This window comes from Haliaeetus albicilla, chromosome 11 (genome assembly GCF_947461875.1).
Source record: "Haliaeetus albicilla chromosome 11, bHalAlb1.1, whole genome shotgun sequence".
NCBI lineage: Eukaryota > Metazoa > Chordata > Aves > Accipitriformes > Accipitridae > Haliaeetus > Haliaeetus albicilla.
The window spans coordinates 7,978,906-8,000,196 of NC_091493.1; the positions used below are offsets into that span (position 1 = coordinate 7,978,906).

Consider the following 21,291-nt stretch of genomic DNA (forward strand, 5'->3'; position numbering starts at 1 on the left):
ACAAGTATGGTCTATATGACAAGAGGCAGAAGTTAATCCAACATACTTTTATCACCTGGGATTAAGGTGGTTTCCTCATCTGCTATACACCTCTCAAAATCAGTGTAATAAAAAAAGTCTAAGTAGGAAAGATTTTTTTTTTTTCCTCTCAGACAAAAGGACTATTCATGACATCCATTGACTTTGATGCATACTGACAAATGAAAGACCCAGTTTTCTCAAAGGCATGCAGGCAAAAAGTACCTGCAGTGCAATCTCTTTTTCTTGTATGTGTATTTACCACTTTACTGCGTGTACAGTGAGGGCCTGTAAGTAGCCCAGTGCATGATCACCAGTTTGATATGACTATTTACATGTTTAGAAAATCAGAGCCAGAATGTACTCTGTCCATTTGAATAAACAGGTTCAGCTGTTCAGTTGTGTAAAAGCAGCATCCTGCAGGAATTAATTAGTTTCTTAGGACATCATAGGTCTTTATGAAAGTGCACAAGATTTTACTGTGTCTGAAACTAATCAATTATAACGCTTGTGTCCCACAGGATGGGTTGACACCCCTCCACTGTGGAGCAAGAAGTGGCCATGAACAGGTTGTAGAAATGCTGCTGGATCGTGGTGCCCCTATTCTTTCCAAAACCAAGGTAACTGGTACTGTTTTCTGCTGGGATAATCCTTGTACTTTTTTTTTAATGTAATTCTACATGTCTTATATATTTCAGGGTTTGACAATAACTTTGCTATTTCATAGCTATTTAAAGTAACTGTGTGGGAGATCTCCAAAGTGAATGCCGTATGTAGTGCACGTCTGCATATGTAAAATGTGTTAAATTGAGATACACAAGAAAAGGTTTCTGTGCCAACCAAAAAGGCATGTGTGGTAACCCTACCCCTCAGAATTTCAGTAGTTGAAAATCTCTGTATCTATCCTGGAATAAATACATGGTGATTACAATACATCTTCATCTTGCACCAAATTACCCTAAGGCTAGAGTAGAGATAAGAGATAAAAATAGAGCAATGTGTCTTTGCAGAGACAGCTCATATTTCCTTAGGACTTAGCCTGATTACCAGTTTCTCCACTTTCTATCTCTCTACAGTTTATCATGCAGAATTCTTCACGGGAATTTCAAATCACCTGTGCCAGGGTGTGCAGGTTGCTTTGAACCCAAGGGTTGGCATTAAAGCACTCACTTGCCAGAACTCTTCTGGTGGTGGTCTCTGCTGTGCCATTATTGCTGATTTTAAATCTGAGTGCAGCAGCCTGCTTTGTAGCACCACTACAATCCATGACTCTCCCATTCAGGGTTGACGTTTGGGTTGTGCGGTTTGTTGAGGTTCTTTCCCAAGATAACCTTCCACTAAGTGTTTTCTCTCAGTCTGTAAGCAATGTATTTCCAAAAACATTTCTTGTTTCCTTCTATTATTTCTTTTCTCTCTTCTGTCATCGTGTCTTATTCTGTCCCAGTGCCTTCTATATTCTGCTTTTCTCCTCCCTCTTCTTTGTTTTTTTTTTGTTTTTTTTTCCTCTTACTGGAATATTTTTAGCATTTGTTTTGGGGAGGTTGGCACCAGCTTTCCTCTGCTCAGTGAGTCATTGGCAAGTGCTGTCATGGGTAATCTGACAGACAGGATCCACCCATCCTTTGCATGTGGAATTTCCATGGACTCCCACAGCCCTGACTTGCAAACTTCATAAGCAGGGGGCGACAGCAAGGGGCTGTCTAGGAGCCCCTTGGGGCGCATCTCCACACCGCTGCCACTTTCAGAGCCTTGACCTCATACTCCAGGGAGTAAGGCTCTTCCACACTCTCTGGTAGCTCAATTAATTGCTTAAAGAAAAAAAAAAAGTAAACCCCATTGCTTTGGTTTCCACTATCATAAATGTGAACGTCTCCTAAGGAACTGCATTTCTTTGTCTCGTGGATTTCATATTGTCAGGTATCATCCCTAAACTTAACCTGCTGTTCAAGGCCTGTGGGTTTTGAATTTGTTCCTCTTCCTGAGGAGATTCACACAGCCTGGCCCAGAGTTCACTAGCCAAAATCAGGCAGATGAGAACATGGGATAGTGGGTTTGAAATAGCCCAAGGCTGAAAGACACACTTTGGACGTTGACCTGCAGAGGCTTATATAAACACCTTCAGCAAACTGGGAACCTCCTCTCTGAAAGAGGGAAAACTATGTTATGTGTTAAAAAGTGAACAGAAGAAAGTGCAGAGCTTCCTGAGTTTCCCTCTGATGTGTTAATTCTACTATTTTCAGAAGGTAAGCTAAGAAGTAGCAGTACCTCTGAATGACATAAATGAATCCATTCAGTTGGCACTAAACTACAGTGCTGTCCACTGCAAAAATAAATGCCTCCATTCTCTTCAAATTAAGTCATATATTATTGGAAATAGGGCACATCTTTGAAAGAATTTGAACTTCACAAAGTTTTCTCATGTTATATAAAACTCTTTCAGAAGAATAACCAGACTGCAGTTCGATAGCTATTTCTTGCTAGAGATTGTTTAGTGTAGTGCTGACCCTTTTTTGCACTGGAATAACCTTAGATTTATTTTCAGGGGAGGCAATGACCTAATGGATTATCTGGGGGTTTCTACAAGCAAAAGGAAAACCGAGTTCTAACCCTGAGCATGCCAATGATTTTCTGTGTGAGAAATGACATCTCTGTGTATCGATGTCCATCTTTTTTAATTACTGTTTTTCCAGGCTTGTTTGTTTCTTTTCCTTTTTTTTTTTCTTTTTTTTTTTTTCCTCCCTAGAGTTAATGGTACTTTCCCTTATTAAAGTCCTTTGGCAGAGCTACAAAATAAGCTATGTATCACTGATAATTTTATGTTTGCCCAGTCAGGCATTTGATACTCTATTTCATCTCTGTGGTCCTCTTCTCTTCTCTCTCTCTTTTTTTTTATGGTATCATGTGACTGTCAACATCTTTGATTAATCTTGAACTTCTTCACCTTTTAATATTTTCTTGGCAATCTTCATAAAAACAGTAATATAACAGTGCTTATATAGTGGCTCCATCCTGAAGTACCAAACACACTTCTTACAGTCCTTGGTGGATTGTCTCTCACAACATGGATATGGGACAGGAGAACATTGTTATGTGTAATATTTTTATGTTAAAAGTCAGAAGACAAAGGCATTGAAATATTAACTGGCTTGTGTAAGATTGTAGAGTATCTTCTACTGTAACTGAATTAAGGGCAAGCCTGGTTTAGGTCATAACAACAGACAATATTGCAATAATGTTTTGTCTTCATCAACTTCTTTAGTATCCAGTCTTGTCTCTTGCTCTTTTGTGTAAAGTGTGGCTAGTTGCTCCACTTTTCTCATCCATGACAAATTTTAGTCAAGCATCTTGCTGATTTTCCCAAACCGATGTGTGGCTGCTCTGCTTCTTCCCTACTTTTCCATCAATGTCAGCCTCTTTTGTACAAGTCTCTTCTATAGAGGAGTCCCATGTCATCTTCTCAATTTCCTACTCCATTAAAAAGTGTGGTTTATTGGCTGTTATTGTGAAGAATGACACTTTTCACCTGAAGGATCCTTCTTATAAAAATGGAACAGAACAGTGTATAACGTTTCATGATTTTTTACTATCACCTAAAAAGCATCATCAGTTATAAACTGTTATCAGGAGGGCTTGGTGACTGAGGGGAATTAATCTTTTTTTATTCTACTGTTTAACTACAGTAGAAGACAGTGAAAACATTTAAAATGCATTGCTAGTAAGAAGCTTCTATGCAGATAATTGCTGTAGTAGCCTTTGAGAATGGGAGAGAGGCTTATCCAAGCCAACATAAATCACAAGTGAGATGCCCATGAGATAATCTTACTTGAAAGATATAATTGTGTCCACAAATGTCTGCTTCTCAGCACTGAATATAAACTGCTTTCAAATTCTGACAGTATTAGCCTGTTTGCTTTCACCGTCCTTCTTCCATGTCACTTTTTAAAATTATTTCACTGTGTATTTCCACCTTTATTTTGAATGTTTGTTATTACTGTTATGATAGGGAAGGGAGAAGAAAGAAATCATCTGTTTCAGAAAGCCTGAGATCTCAGCTGGTTTTACATTGCTACTTTGCCTTTGCTAACTGCAGTCACATGAGGGCACTACATCAGTGAGCAAGAGTTTCAGTTTCTTTATGATGGCAAACATAGTGCACTGTGAGTCATTTATAGATGATATACTATTGTGTGTTACCAGAAAAACTCCTGCACTTGAATCTAATTTTGGCATTAGAGGGACCAAGTAAGGAAAAAAAAAAAAAAAAAAAAAAGAATACAAATGGAAGAAGGTATGTTGAGGTTTATCTAAGGAGCTCATGTACCTCTGCTAACAAGACCTCTTTCATTCTGGCATATTTTTTAATCTTTTGTCATGAAATAGGATCAGTCCTTTAAAGTTCTGAGAATTATTTCTCTCATGTTTTGACTCTGGAAATGTAATATATGTTGCCACCTTGTTGATTAACCATTGTAAGCAGTGCAAGAAACAATTCTTGATACAGGTTTTGTTCCTAAACATGAATCTCTCAGATGTTTCCCTGATGAAACAGAGTTTTACCACTGCTGCTGGTAGGTCACATCATGGGGGTCTCATGCAGATTTCTTTAGCCCGGTTGCATTTGAAATTTTTGCTGTTGTACCAATGTTGGCTGGGAAGAATGGTCTCCACAGGGGTGTAATGTGGTGTAAGGCATGTGTACAACCCAAATTCAGGAAAACACTAGTGGAGGGATGAGGGAAGGTTGTAGTGATTACTGAGTGATGCTCTAACCTGCTCTCTCATGCTTTGTATATGCAGACTACATTAGAGTGGTGAGTTTAATGCAGCTTTTAAAACCAGCAAATTTCCTGGCTAGGGTATTAACAGTCACAAAGTGCTATTCTTCACATAACTCATCTAACTAGAGCAACTTATCTGAGCCATGCTGGCTGATATAAGCTATGTTTAGAGCATTGCAGGTATGGTATGACTTTTTTTTTTTTTTTTTGGAGAGCTGCCTACAAACTCTAACCAGATAAGGTCCAAATTCCACGTGGCTTTTGCCAGAGTAAGAACCCTTGTTGTTACGCTGAACATGTTAAGTTTATTTTGGGTGCTCTCTAGGCTTGTAAAATTCTTCATACAACAAATGCTCTAGGAACAACGCGGAGGAGTTTAATTTCTCTGACCATCCTGTAACTCATCAGTCTCGGGTCTTTTTGTTCGCAGAATGGTTTGTCTCCGTTGCACATGGCAACACAAGGAGATCATCTAAACTGTGTTCAGCTTCTGATTCAGCACAACGTGCCTGTAGATGATGTCACTAATGACTATCTGACTGCGCTGCATGTTGCCGCCCACTGTGGCCACTACAAAGTTGCCAAGGTTCTCTTGGACAAGAAAGCTAATCCTAATGCCAAAGCACTGGTGAGTACACAGCGGGTTATTATTCACAGCTAAACATTCTTCCAAAGTTGTAGTGAGACTTATTTGAGAGTTATTTTCTGCCTGCTGATGGTTGACAGTGAGGATATGTTGTATTGCTACAGCCCAAGAGAGGATGCTCGAGGTTCAAAGTGTTGATTATGTATCATGCAATCAGAGCAGACCTTTGCTTATGGACAGTCAACAGTGATTTATGAATTTCTAGTGTAACTAGAGCACTTTTGCCTGCTGGTGGCTTGTTATGATTCTGAATAGATGAAGCAGCTGCAGACGTAACTGCTGTAGTTTTTGGTATGGAGAGAATTCTCATTTTCTAAATGTTTGTAAAGAGAAAAAAATCAGCAATGTTTAAAACTGAGAGAATTTTTATTAGCTCTCAAAGATGTGAAACAGTAAAAAGTAGGAATGAGTTACATAATGAATATAGGGGTATTTTATAATTATGTCAATGGAGTCATATGCCTTTCTACTTTAAAAACTTCAGCAATGAAATCTGTTAGTGCCATTAAACTGCATACAAACTGAATGCATTAATGCATTTTGTTCAAAATTATACTTGCAATCCATTGTTTTTAAAATGTCTTTTTGATTTGTTCTGCAATAACTGTTCCAAACAAATTTACATTCTGACATTGATTGGGTTCACTGTTGGTTTCACAGCCTGATGGTACTAACTCATTCAATTCCTCAAATATTATGTGAGCTCCTGAAACCATCACAAGCCAGGTGGAATTGACTCCCTTGAAAACAGGACAGGCTCCATAATTCCTTCTCTCAGCCCCTCTGTTTTTTGTGTCAGATCAACCTGTCTTCAGATGTCTTTGGTCAAGGTATTACGATATAAGGGTTTTGTGCAATGTAACCAGCAAGCAGGGACACTTGTAGGCCTGCAATATTTATTTTTGCCTTCTGAAATAAGCAAATCATCATCAGGTTTAGCTTGTCAGAGTTGTTGGCAGTGGCCTGTCATTGGTCTGGTAACCTAGCCACAAATTTCCTTTTCCCCTAAATCTGTTGGTGTTTCCTTTTATTCTGTCCTGACCCCACTCAGGATGATTAAGTAGAAGGAGCCTGACTGCAGTATCTGGAGCTCGAGCTCACTCTTCCCTGAAATACATCTGAGCTTACCCTGGACGTTGTCCACTGCTCACACTTAACTGGAACAGACAATTGCACTGACCTCATGTTACAAAAGCATATGATAGTCTTTACTATATGGCAGGTAAAAAAGCTAATTTTGATCAGATTTGAGGGACCAGTTCTGTCAGCTGTTTTCAGAATTGTCCTGCAAAGGGTTTTTTGATGAATATACGGAACGGCATCAGCATTCAGTGCTCTAATGTTACTGTACCAGTTGCAGGTGCTCTGGACAGCTTATTTGCCTGTTTTACTTGTTTTCCGTTATATCATCTCATGCTAAATAAGATGGTAGTTTTAAATGTTCACTCTGCTGCACACACAATTTTTTTTAAAGAAGGGGGCAAAATAATTGTAATTACAGTAAACTGGCAGGTGATGAATGAAAAAAAAAAAAGTAGTAAGATTAGTTTAGAAGAAGAACCAAATGCCAGAGCTTGTAAAGGTAAAGTGGTTTTTTTACCAGCAGTTCTGAAAAGTCAAAAGAAAACCAACCCACCCCAACCCTCAAAAAACTCCAACAAAAAACACCACCCAGGTAACAGTGAATATGCTAAGCAAAAAATGAAGCTTTGATAGTTTTAGGTGAACTGAGAATTTTTAAAAAGCAATTATTTATTGGAATGGGCGATAATTAAAACTGGCTGTATGAAATACATCTTTTTCTTTTTAGAAGTTTTTTCTCTCTTTTACATGAAAACTTCAGTGCAGCCAAAACAAATGTGGGAGGTGTTTTGTTAAAACAGAGGAATGTTTTATGTGAATTCCATACCCAATTCTACTTTTTAATAACATACACAGTATCAAAAAGTATGTTCTTTCTCGTTTACAGAATGGTTTCACACCTCTTCACATTGCCTGCAAGAAGAACAGAATAAAAGTAATGGAACTTCTTCTGAAGCACGGTGCATCAATTCAAGCTGTGACTGAGGTAAGAAGTGGTCTTTTCATATTTGTCTTTGTTTTTCCTATAAAATTCATTGTAACTGTATTGATTAATATTTGAATATTTCTGAAGGAGCATGTAGCAATCAAGTCAACAATTATTTTCAACTAGGTATTACCAAATAATAAAATAAATACCAATAATAAAACTGAATAATAAAGTCAGTTGCCCTAATGGATCACAACACCCAAACAATTGTTATACTTTGGGAATACAGTAGGAGTAACAAGTGAAACGTAACAGATTAAAATTTTTAAAAAGATCTATCATTTCTGCCAACCTTTGCCTGTAATTTAATGCACTGAAGATGAAATTCACCCTGTTACGGAGATCAAGGTGAAGACTGCTTCACTCAAGTCCTATTCTGAAAGGTGGTTTAATTCAGACCTTGTTTTGGCTTTCCACACAGAAGTTATGTTCACCCACCATCACAAGTCATCACAAATCAGCTCGACAGAAATCAATATGCTATTACTTCAGTCAGCATGAAATAGTCTCCACCCAGTTACTGGCACAATTTAGACATTAATTAAGTACCTATGGAAAATTTGGGTTGTCTATGTGTATGTATATTCTACTAAGTTAGGAGGAAAGGTCACGTATAGGAATGTGTGACCACTGTGGAAGAAGCCATTTTAGAAAATGATAAACAATTCCATTGAGTAAACAAGGTAGAACTGGGAGCAGTTCACCTCCCCAAAATGGAGTTTCATTTGATGCATGGGTTTTTGTTCCAACTATTCAGTAACAAACCATACAGCTCCCTTCCTGGCTTTCTTGAGAGAGATCAGGGCCTGCCCTTGCTCCAGCTCACGTATCTCCAGACGAGTTGTTAAAAACCATGGGGGCTGTAGATGCAGCTTTCAGAGTCTAATGTGAAGTCATGCTAGCAAATGAGTGAGAAGCACAAAGAGAACCTTAACAGATGTGATGCCTGTCCTGTAGAAGAACTATTTATTCAATTTTATCCCTCTTAAATGCAAATTAAGAGAATGAAAGCAACAGCAACACTTAACTACACTGTCTCGTGTGAGTGAACCAGGTTAACAGTCTGATCTGTACCCTCTGAATTGCTTTTTCAAGTAAAAACTTCCCAAAAGCAAGAGCTCTTCCTTTATTTCCTGTTGCTGCCTCCCCAGATCTCACATGATCTCAAACCACATTTGACTGCATCTGTTGAGATTCATCATGGTACTTTATTGCAGGGCTCTACCTTCCTGCTTGCTTCTTTCAGTGGTTGTGTATATGCTAACAACCTTTCAAGGCAGAATTAGGAGTTGGTACTCAGCACCCATACATAAGCTGCTATTTCTCTAGGCGGAAAGAAAGTTTATATCTGGCCATCAAAACAAATTGGCCGGAAAGCTTCAGAGTATTCCTCCACAAAGAAATCTGAGAGCAAATGAGTGTTGGTTGCTAGATGTGAATAAACAATGCAAATGCAACAAGAGGAAACTACTAAATGTCACAAATAGTCACTGTTGCATATAAACTCTTTATTAAAGGTAATGCTTATTACCTTTTTCTGTGGTAAACGCTGGTTTCCAGGTAGATTCCATACTTCCATTTGTAGATACTGCACCTTTTTTTTCAGCTGCAGGCTTGAATCTCTGCAGTATGAGTTCGTGTTTATGGTCAAAGATGACACACATGCGTTGTATTTCCTGCAGTCTATTATTTTACAAACATTTACTAAATTATGTGAAAGAGAGAAAAGAAGTAACATACTCCAGCAGTTATTCTGCCTTCTTGCTCATGTTTGCTGTTCTGCATGACAAAGGAACAGAAGTGTGTTGTCCTTAACTCTACCCTCCTGGGACTTGTTTACATCTATGAGGAATCTGCCTAAATCAGGGGATTTCCAGAGATCCACTGATCTTTCTCCTTCTCTTGGTGGCAAAACCTCCTTCTGCAGCCTCTGGCTGACTGTTGGTACAGCTGTGCAGAAGCAGCTCTGAAAAAGCTTCAGGGTAGTTCTACATGGAAAAATATTAACTATTGATTGAATTTCTAAAGCTAAATCCTTGAGGTCATCCCCTGCTAAATGGCTGCTCCCTTTTTTCCTCTTTCCTTCTCTCTCCCTCTTTCCCTCCAGCTGGTCTTTTATATCTTGTATAAGGGCAGTGGTGCAGATTTGTGATGGTGCCAAAAGGTGCTGAGGGAAGGGGGAATTCTCTTTAGCCCATGTCGTTTGTGTCTGTGCCTCTCTGGCTGGATGCCACAGTTTTGAATTCCCTTTCTCCTGGAGAAACAGTGGGGATGGAGCTCACCACTAAGTTCAATAGACCATTTGTTCATCCACAAGCAACTGGATTTGGTGGGGACAATGGACATTGCATCTTTTTTGCATTAGCTGAATGTTCCAAAAAGTCTTATCTTTGTACTGGGAATGCTTCTACCCTTTTTCTTTTTTTTTCCTGGTCCAAGATGATATTTAGCAAAAACTTAAGGAAGAAATCTTCGTTAGCTATAGTTGATTTTAGTTGATGAAGAATTACTGAATTCCTAGAATGTGTTTATGTTTGCTCCTGAATCATACTCATAGGTGTTTCTAATTCTGTGTGCCCTTTAGTTTAAGCATGTGTATATGTTTTTGAGAAGATGAGATCTTCTCAGAAAAGCAAGCACTTGGGCTTACTTACTTTAGAATAACTTACATTTTCCCCATGGCATTCTTGTAAAGGAGTGTGGAGGTAGGAATTTAAGTTTGATTTTGGTTTGGTTTCCAGTCGGGCCTAACTCCAATCCATGTTGCTGCCTTCATGGGACATGTAAATATTGTATCGCAGCTAATGCATCATGGAGCATCACCCAACACTACCAATGTGGTGAGTAACAGGTTTCCTTTCAGCATGGCAGAACTGTGAATACATTATAATATCTGGGAGCAGCACTGTTGTGAAGTGCCTAATTCTGGTGTTCACCATCCACCTCCATAGCAGTCGTGGCTCCTACTGGAGTCATGGGAAAGTGCAACCTGCTGACTCCTACTTGGGACATCCTTGACAGGTTGAGGAAACCTCAAAAGAGTCTGACCTTAAGCAGACTGTATTCTTTTTATTTTCTGAAGTAAAGAGCGAGAACACACTGTAGCTTCTCATATGTAATTTTTGAGATGTGTACTTGACTGTTGAGCACTGTTTTCCCCAGACCCCAGGGGCCTACCATTTAAGGAAAGTTCTGCTGTTATCACAGATTGCAGCAGATTGTTGGGACATATTGCCTGTGTCCATACAGCCGTACAAGTGTGCTTTTCTACTGGATGTGTACTGTGTGCCCCAAGGCTCCCAGGGCATGTGTAAAAACTGAAGTCATTGTTAGGTGGATATTTGAAAGTTGGGAAATGGGGGGAAAGTAGAAGCTCGTTGTTTCTTTTTAACAGTTTGGCCTCAAAATCTCCCTTTTGCATTCCATACACAGGTGCAGTTAGAAGACAATCTTTTATTCAAGTCTTCATCTGTTAAGTCTATTAGATTATATAAAAATGCAACACTATTTGTAAATTAGCAGGTGTTATATTGATGTCTGAAAATGTAGGAAGCGGTTTCCCTCCTGAATTTATTCTGGTTTCCTTGGATTTGTCTTTAAATAAGTCCATGAAGCCTTAGATTAATGTACTCGGGAATTATTTTTTTTCCTGTCGTTCAGTCATCTCAGTGCTTGTCAGATAACAAGTGATAGTAGGGGCACAGGGCATAGCAGGAGGAAAGCCAAATATATGTGTATCTGAATATACAAAATTTGCAATAAATTGTTTGACTAAATTAGGCTCTATTTAAATGGATGTTATTTTTAACACTGTTCGTAAAATGCTAGTAAAAACAAAAATTGCACTGTCTCTTTTCAGCAAAAGACTGGTGGCAAAGGCACTATTGTGTTGGGAATCTGACCCTGAAATAAACTGGTTTGTAGCATACAGCTAAGAGGTCAATTATTGACTTAATCTCCCATCTTGCTCACAGACAACTACTACAAAATATTCTAGTGGAGATTATTCTGAACTGGGTCGCCAGTATTTTTGTATTTATGAAACATGTTTGGGTTTATTTTTCCTGCAGTGTGTGTTTAATGATATTTTGTTTTTACTGCTGCATGCTAGAGAGGAGAAACGGCGCTGCACATGGCTGCCAGGGCGGGCCAAACAGAAGTCGTTCGATACCTGGTACAAAATGGAGCCCAGGTGGAGGCTAAAGCTAAGGTGAGGTGATGGTCGAGGTATAATAACCCTAGATTATCTATATTTAACAAAGCAAGGAATCACATTCATCTTGCATGTGTCTTTCGGGAAAAGGAGATGAAGCCAAGGGCCTGGGTGTAATGACCACTGGTACTTTGTTACGTACCCTTTTACTGTAGTCACCAGTGATCTGTATGTAAGAGAGAAGGCAGGAGATGTCAAGTTAATACCATGCCCCTTTTTTTGTCAGCTTTTAATATAAACTATTATGCGTTTGAAGAGTTTTCTTTTGGGGTGGGAATCAAGGAGGGGGAGGAATACCTCAAAGCTGCTTTTATTTCTGCAAAACTGTAAACCCTAGGCTGCTGGTGTTTCCAGTCATGTCCCTAAAGCATCAGCCTGTATGCATTCAAAAATAATTGTACTTCTAATGAACGCCTCCTAAAGTAAGGAGGCACAGTAAGGGGATGTAGCTTAGGGCTGGAAAGAAGGAACGGACCCTATAGAAACAATTGCAACTGAGGGAGATAAGGGGGAAGGAAAAAGGAATGGTCAAGAGCCACTGAAGAAACATACAAAATCCAGGAAACAGACAGGGGAATGACATAAATGAATGCAATAAATAGCAGTCTTAATAGGTAAAACCAGGAAGACTTTTTTTTTTTTCAAGTAGTGATTAAATGAATACAATTTCAAAGAAATCTATTTTTCATTGTGGAATTACCATCTGTGAATTGGTTCACAAATAAAGTGACTAGTAAGAATATCTACTTATAAGGAACTCTTGACTAAATATTTATAGCAGATACACTTCATATCTGCAAGCAGTCTGACAAGAGAAGTGAATCATGTGGTCTATAAATCTCCAAAGACAGCCTTGAAAGTGAACAGCTCATGCTCAGAAGCACAGTCATGCAAATATTTTCTAAGTGATTTCATGCAATGAATTAATTTGTGCAAACTGCCATTGCCTGTGATCAATTTGTTATCATAAATAACAACTAAATACAAGTAATAGATTATACACCAGTGCTAACATCAGCCGTGAGAAATTTGTGGGAAATGGGCATAAACTGGAAACATTTAAGAACCACAAAGGCTCTCCACCAGTCAGAGGAGAATTTCCCTGCTGAGGAGCAGCATTCACATCCTGATGCGCTCTCATCCTAAATCCCAAAGGTGTAAAATCACTATTGTAGGATGGGCATGGGCAGAAGTCTTCCTGGCAGAGAACGTCCCAGAACTACTCTGCTGCAGGACGTGGGGTAGCAGTGCTCAAAAGGTAGGAAATTCAGCAGGGAAAAGTGGGGAGAGAAAGATGTTTGAATAGATTTGTGAGGAATACGAAAAAAATAAAGTCACAGGCTTTGTTGGCCATACTGTTGTGATACTGTGCTTAATTCAAAGTTTGTACAACTGAGAATGGGGAGGACAAAAATACAAAACGAAATAATGAATAAGGAAGAAATTATCTATTAGACACTCAGAACAAGGTCACAGACAACCACAATATTTTCACAGAAGGAAAATAAATAAACAATGAGACTCATGACAGGGCAACTTAAAACCATTAGGATTATTGTGTTCTGAATGAGCAGTGAGAAAACGACAGTGAATTTCAACACCACGCTTTATCTTCAGTTACATCCACTGTAAAGTTATCTGCAAAATACCAAACAAATCATTGACCAGTAAAAAAGCACAGAATATGATACTTAATGCAAGTTACTAGGCAGTAATATGCTAAGCACCTCAGGTCATCCCAAACAACTGATTGAGTTGTTAAATGCTGCTGGGAATCATAAAAAACATCAAGATGTGAGGAACAGAGCTATGCATTTGCTGCATTTTAAGAAAGGTCTCAAATTCAACAGGAAACTCAATGCACCTTAGTGGCAAAGCAAAGTGAGGCAAAACCAGAAGAAGAAAATTGATCAGTTTATTGACTGTTATGGATTATGTACCTGTCTAGAATATTTTGTGATGCATCAACAAAGCACAAGATGCCTTTATTATATGACAAAGGGAAAGCCAGCATGCAATATTCACTAGGTAAGACCTCAGTAGAATTAATGCTCTTCTGCAATTTTGAAAAGCGATAGAATCTGAGCAAATATTTTCTGTCAAAATATGAGCCTTAGTTTTCTTATGTAGGAATGTGTTGTTTCCTTTATGTTTAGGATGACCAAACACCACTGCACATTTCTGCTCGACTGGGAAAAGCAGATATAGTACAGCAGCTGCTACAGCAAGGAGCATCTCCAAATGCAGCTACAACATCTGGCTATACACCCCTGCATCTTTCTGCTCGAGAAGGACATGAAGATGTAGCTTCTGTTCTTTTGGATCATGGTGCATCTTTATCTATCATTACCAAGGTAAGGGAGTTGCAAAAGTGATAGCGTCAACAGTAAAATATACCTGTAGCAAGTGCCACTTGTAAATTAATTGCTGCAAGAGTCATATATGCATACGAATAATGTAAGAATAAACTACATTTTGTTAAAAGAGTACAAAGCTTCATGCTTTTACCTCAGAGCCTGATGTATAACATATCCCAGTGATCAGACATGCATTTTCTTGGAACGAAAGGAATGCAGGGCAGAAATTCCTGATGGGAGTTGATAAGCTGTTACGCAGCCTTGTTCTTGGGTCTTTGGTGGTGTGAAGAAAGGAATTGACTCTTCCCTTTTTACAGTTGTTTTAATGTAGACAGGGCTTTGCCTTGCAAGGGAGGGCCTCCAGACCTGCCAGGGCAGTTGGGAATCTGCAGACTTGCTGTCTGTACTCAGGACTATGTAAGGGCACGGATGCAAACAGCAGTATCCTTGTAGATCAGAGACAAACCTTACACTGAAAAAGAGTGCACGAGGCTGCTATATAACTGCTTTCTCTTACAGAAAGGATTTACTCCTCTACATGTGGCGGCAAAATATGGGAAAATTGAGGTAGCCAACCTTCTGCTTCAGAAGAGTGCATCTCCTGATGCTTCTGGAAAGGTAGGATGGAAGAAGCCACTGCCACTTGCACAGCAAATATCTAAATGCACATGATATTCTAATAATATCCTTCTACCTACTTACCATCACACTAGTATCCACAGCCTGGGTTTAACTAGAAGGGGTTTCATGTAATATTCCAGTCCCCGTTGGGGCTGCCAAGAGCCAGCAAACTCTTGACACAAGTGAGTTTTATTGTCGTTAATTGACAACAAAATTATGTCCTCTCTGTACCCAGCCAGGGGAATGGAGACAAACCTTCCTGCCCAGACTATTTACAGTCCTTATCAGAGTATTAAGGCAGCTGGCTCTGCTCCCCCAGGTGTCATGACAGGGGGAAAAGCCTAGAAGGACCTCAAGCTTTTTAAACTAGCCCAGCTTGGATTTTTACAGATCCAAGGGACAGTTTACTTATCCACTGCAGTAAAAGAAAAACATTGCCGAGGGTGTGACCTCGGGGTCAAAATTCCTCACCTGCTCTGTCCTGGGGGCAGCACAGTTACGTGCTTCTCTGCTCATCTTCCCCGGGAAAAGTGAAAAGAGCTTTCACAACTCAGTAAGGATTTTCAAATCTCTGTTTTATTTTTTATTCTAAAGTTATCAAAGACTCTGGATACATGAATGAATAACCAATGTGTTTTTTCACCTTATCTACTCTGATTTTCCAAACTCTTAAGTTTTCCCTGCAGAAGGTCTGTAACAGCACTTGTTTGTTCTGCATGTGTTTTTAGAGCGGTTTAACTCCACTGCATGTAGCTGCACACTACGATAATCAAAAAGTGGCACTCCTACTGTTGGACCAGGGAGCTTCACCTCACGCATCTGCCAAGGTACAAGTACTGGCCACTCTGGGGGAACAATATGTAGGATTTTTGTGTCACTTTATATTTCCCGTCTAGGCTGTATGTGCTTGCAATTACAGGGGGCTCAGTGACCTTGTTTATTAATGTCTCACAACCACATAAAGCTGTTAGAATAATTCTGCAGGTGAATAAAATAGCAGTAAAAAAGCAAATATAGATATAGAAACATTTAAAATGTCTAGTTTCAATAAAATTCAGTCTTGGCAAATACTGAGCCTTGCTTTCACTTGTCCGATCTCCTTAGTACCTTGTCCAAGCCAGCCAACTTTCTATCATTGCATCTTAACATCTGTGCAGGGCAAGCTTGGAGTTAATGCTTTGCTACACAAGGGTGGCTCTCCTGTGTCATGCCACAGGATTACTTCTGACGTGTGATATGTTTCTCAGTACAACGTATGTGATTATTAATGTGCTTCACAATACTTCTACCACAGGGTAAATGGACTGGTGAGAAAATAAAACTACTAGTCACAGGCCTGCTTTGATTGCAATTACAGTAGGCAAGACAACACTAGTGTAAGATTTCAGGGGACGTGAAAGAATAAATATTTAAATGTATTCTAGTTCTGAGTAGAAGAAAGAATTTAGAGAAGCTTAAAGTGTCTATATCTTTTGTGGATCCTAGTTTTAAGTGTGAACCAATAACCGATAGTTGGACAACAACAATAAGTAAAACAAGGTGGAAGCATATGTAGGTTCAAGTGGGCTAAGTGCAGTGTAAATATCTCATCTGAAACAACCCAGATACATTCCTAAAATCACTGCAAAAAACACTCTGGAAAATGGAGAGCTAGTGGAAAAGCCAGTATCATAGATAGACAGACAACTCTCCTTGATTGCCTTCCTCTCACACATGACTGAATACAGCCATAACACTACAGGCCTTCTGCATGGCTGAAGAAGAGGATAGAGTCTGTCATACATGGTAGGTCCCAGAATTTGTGGTGCAAAAGAGAGGAAAGTTAAATAAACGTGGATAGCCAGCAGCAACGGCACAGTTTAAAATCAATAATGTCGATAGTGGCAATCTGCCAGAGCAGTGCCTCAGGAGGTGAACTGGAGTGATCTCTGATCTTTTACTACTGCAACACAGCACTCTTAAATGCCACCGTGGGGAAGAAAGGGCCTCCTGAAGAGGATGAGAAGACACTGGCTCAGTTTTCACTGAAAGAAACTGCCAGTGGAAGCTGTGCATCCTGTAGGGGCAGGGATTGCAGCAGCCACTGCCAAGGGCTTGGGAAGTCCAAACCAAGGTGGAAGCGCTATAGACTGTGGTATAATATTATGCAAACTCATGTGTCAGGTCACCTTAGCTTCCCCATCTGTAACGGAACAGTTTTGCTGCTGCCACTTCAGGCCTTCAAGTGCCAGCTGTAAGTCTTCCTAAAAGAAAGCATTTGTTAGTATTCTGCAGCAAGTGAGCCACAGCAACACTGAGTAAAAGCATCAATACTAAATAAAATTAACGGCAGCATGTTTGTTGCTTTAGGCACCCACGGTGCAGTCATTTGAAAGTTGATGTTGGTAACAGCAGATGATTTCCCGTTTCTTTTGTAAATGTAGTCTAATAAATAAATGTGGTATGTCATATCTCATCATTGGCTCCACAGTTAGTTTTTTCTGTGACACTCCTGTCTTTAACGCTGATTTTAAGAGTGGCTCATTAGTCTGGTCGGGCAGCATTTGCCTTGAAGAGTGATCGGTGAAAGAGCATGGAAAATAGCCATGTACAGCGCTGTGGTACAAACAGTTATTCTGATGAACGATTCTCTTTTTTATAGGCAAAAATTAGGCTTGTGCCTAATTTTAATTTGGCATCCACTTCACAATACTTCTCTTGCTCTCCGTCCCACCCCCAAAGCCTTGGTTTTTCTCTATTGCTTCATCTTTAACCATTTTCCCTTTTTACCTCTTCCTTCCACCCAGAATAACACAATACCTGTCCTTCCAGATTTCTCCATTCCGTTCTGCGTCTATGCATAGTGGCAGAGCACAGCCCGTATGAGGAGAAGATGCAGACTGAGACTGAACTGAATTTCAGCTTTTATTTTTCAGCTTTCTTTTTGCCTTCTCTTGGCAACCTGCTGCTTTCCATTCCACTGAAAGCAACGTATGCCCATTTCTGAGAAAAAGGCTTGAAAAATGCACTTTTTATTTTACAAAATATACATAAGCTCCATTTAAAATACACAGAGTTTAGCATATATGCAAGATTTAGCATGTAGTATTTAGGATTTAGTAGGTGCTTATGTGGCAATGCTGTTTTACATGTCAGTATCGTGCAGAAAGTCTAAGGGAGACGATTGTGTTTGTTTTTCCTGAAGCATTTTATCTTCAAAGGGAAAATTCAGTGGCTCTATACTTCCCTTATTAATTGTGGCACTGTGTTTCCTGGGTGTCATTTTGAAGTATCTTAGTATCCAAGGTCTGAACTGAATCTGATTTGAATTTTGAAGGTTACAGAACCTTTTCCACATGGAGTTAGTGCTGTGCATCTCTCACTTACAGATTACTGTTAAAGCTCTCTTGTAATCATTTGTGTGCCCCTGTTTATTCTTTGCTCCTACCTGCATCAGTTGTGACCTGCTTTCCTGTATAGTCCAGCCCCGCTGCCCCGTGGGGCGCAGGGAGGAGCCAAGCCAGGTGAACGCTTTGTGCCTTAAGGTAGATTTTATTGGGCTGTGTAATCTGACATGCATGTGGTACTTATGATACCGTACAAAATGGCTTATGCAGCTAGGGTCTTGTCCCCCCCGACCTTCTTCCTTAGGCACATGCATACATGTGCACATTTGCCATTTGCTTTACAATGAGGTTTAATACATTTTTGAAAGACAAAGTTCTTGATTAAACAGGTTTTGCAATCTGTACCAAAAGCTGGTCATACCTTAGTCAGTGTTTTGGTATTTGTGTGCTAATCAGTTATTCTTTATATCTATTTATCTATTTTCTGCCAAATCTATCCTTTTTTAGAATTATAAAATTTTATCATGCAACAGATACTGCATTTTTATTTTTAGTAGTGGGCTCAGTGGGTAGACATATTGGAAGGAATAAAAAAAATAAAGAATGCAAGACTGTAAAGTTATATGCTTTAATTTTCCCTTGATCTGAACAAAAACAGCCTGTCAGTAAGGCTAGGGTAAATGCTGCAGGAAAGGCCATATTTCATGTACATAATGCTTTCACTCACACTGGGAAATGGGAAAGAAACCAAACAATAACAGCTGTTCTGAGTTACGAACACACATCCTGCTCTTCTGTTTGTTAAAGATTTTATATACATTTAAGGAAAACTAGCAAATGTCTGTGAAATGAAACTCAAATTGCTATTGCTATAGGTTGTGCTCTTCTGAACAGATATTTTTTTCCCAGATTTGAAAGTTTCTTTCAGAATCCTCCTATTTGTAGCAGTACTTTCAAAACCAGACTGCTTAAAGCTCTGATACATTCATTTGTACAACTAGTTAATATTGTATTTGACTGTGTTTGTCAGAATTTTTAGAACTGATTACTTAACTTTCATAGAGTTGGGTAGGTACAGGAAAGTAATTTATCCCATTGTTTAATGAGTAGCTTGCAATGAAGTGCTTTCTGTTGACAGAATGGCTATACGCCACTGCACATAGCTGCCAAGAAAAACCAGATGGACATAGCAACTACACTGCTGGAATATGGTGCTGATGCCAATGCTGTAACCAGACAGGGTATTGCCCCTGTACATCTTGCCTCTCAGGACGGCCACGTGGACATGGTGTCATTGCTTCTTACTAGAAATGCTAATGTAAATCTCAGCAACAAGGTAAGTGTTCCCCCTGCTTGGTGCTAAGGCAATAAACAAACACGGTGATGAGAAGGATAGGGGCCTGCAGTTAAATTTTGTCAGCTGTGATGCTGCACGCTTTGAAAACCACTGCAGGTGTTTGAATACACATCATCATTTGTTCTAGCAAAGAGAGCAGCGTGCAGCATGCCATGTCACACTGAATGAACTGTATTTCATAGTACTCAAGTTTAATGATAGCACATGCTGCAGAGGAGCTTATTAATCCATCTCCTTTCCTTCCACGTTATGCTAGCCTGCCAAAACATGTCCAGAGAGAAAATGTCTTCCTCCCCGCAGCAGTTAGTGTGGTTGGTGCATGTCATGTATGAGCCTCTAGATATATGCCTGCCCACTGAGCAATGGTAACAACAAACTAGTTAAGGGAAGCTGATTTTTTTTAATGGGATAATAACAGCAAGGTTGTCTGAGATTTTGTTCATTAATATAAGTGATTCTTCCTCCCCAGGGGGTGTTCCTTAGAGCACAGTGACTTTGGTGTAGTTTATCCTGAGGGCAGGAAAGGGAAGTTGGTAGATTTTAGTTTCTATATATATTAATTTATAGGCTATTAATTCTGCTCTATAGTAATGTTTCTAGCAAATGTGCAGCCTTAATTCTTTAAATGCCCCACTAGACATCAGAGGTGTTGTAAAGTGCAGTTTCAGTATGGATTTATGTGGCTAAAGTAGAAAGGCAAGAGAAAAGTTTTTCATGGAAAATATTTCTTATTCTCAGCAGGTAGAAAGACTCAGTGTCCTCTGAGGCTGTGGGTGATACTGCACATGGCTGCTGTGTTTTCTTGTTTTTAACTTTATAGTTTGATTATTTGGGGGCCCTCCTTCAGGAAGCTTCTCTTGCAGATGCTGATCTTTTTCCCCAGTCTCAATCAAGTGTGTGGGCTTATGCAGTGCAGGATGTACTTTGTATCCCCACAGAGCAATTTGTCATGTACACATTCTGCATCACATTGGCTATCATGGTTTTGCTGCTGAGGCTAATACAGAGAGCATGATTGCAGCTGCTTGGCATTTTGATTCAGTGCCACCAGAGGTTAATTACCTGCAACATCCTTCAATCTGTTACTGTTCAGTTGTAATCTCGAGTTTCTTGTTATACTGATAACACCACCTTTTGAAAATAGTTCCCCCTGTACTCAGGGATGCATGTTTCCTCTGAGCTCAGCACGTACGTTTGAAGCCAGATATTTAAAGCACACTAACTTTTGCGTTTTGCAATGTGAATAAAAAGAACATTTGTCTTCTTCAGGATCCACAGAATGGTTGGAGCTGAATACTCAGAGCCCCAGTGTGGGCACTGAGCACTTATTAAATCTTTTCAGAAGGTTTGGCCCATAATATCCAGGCTCATTAGGTAATTTACAGTTGTGTCATGGTTTAACCCCAGCCAGCAACTAGTCACCACGCAGCTGCTCACTCACTTCCCCCCCACCCAGTGGGATGGGGGAGAGAATCGGGGAAAACAAAAAAGTAAAACTCACGGGTTGAGATAAGAACAGCTTAATGCAACAGAAAGGAAGAAACTAATAATGATAATAATAACAATAATAAAATGTCAATAATAATAAAAGGACTGGAATATACAAAACAAGTGATGCACAATGCAATTGCTCACTACCCGCCAACCAATGCCCAGTTAGTTCCCAAGCAGCGATCCCCCCCAGGCCAACTCCCCCCAGCTTATATACTGGGCGTGACATCCCATGGTATGGAATACCCCTTTGGCCAATTTGGGTCAGCTGCCCTGGCTGTGTCCCCTCCCAGCTTCTTGTGCCCCTCCAGCCTTCTTGCTGGCTGGGCATGAGAAGCTGAAAAATCCTTGACTTGAGACTAAACACTACTTAGCGACAACTGAAAACATCAGTGTGTTATCAACATTCTTCT

At 39.6% G+C, this 21,291-nt stretch overlaps 1 protein-coding gene across 24 annotated transcripts in view; it reads left to right on the plus strand.

Moving 5' to 3' along the window:
* Positions 1-21,291, plus strand: part of ANK3 (ankyrin 3) — a 381,574-nt gene that overhangs the window by 261,449 nt on the left and 98,834 nt on the right. For 23 of the 24 annotated variants that reach the window (XM_069796003.1, XM_069796006.1, XM_069796005.1 and 20 more), the window contains 9 exons: positions 540-638; positions 5,227-5,424; positions 7,412-7,510; positions 10,255-10,353; positions 11,625-11,723; positions 13,883-14,080; positions 14,603-14,701; positions 15,433-15,531; positions 19,169-19,366. In XM_069796003.1, the coding sequence (XP_069652104.1) occupies positions 540-638; positions 5,227-5,424; positions 7,412-7,510; positions 10,255-10,353; positions 11,625-11,723; positions 13,883-14,080; positions 14,603-14,701; positions 15,433-15,531; positions 19,169-19,366 (1,188 nt within the window). The remainder of the gene's footprint in view (positions 1-539; positions 639-5,226; positions 5,425-7,411; positions 7,511-10,254; positions 10,354-11,624; positions 11,724-13,882; positions 14,081-14,602; positions 14,702-15,432; positions 15,532-19,168; positions 19,367-21,291) is intronic. The other variant, XM_069796017.1, reaches the window with a different exon arrangement.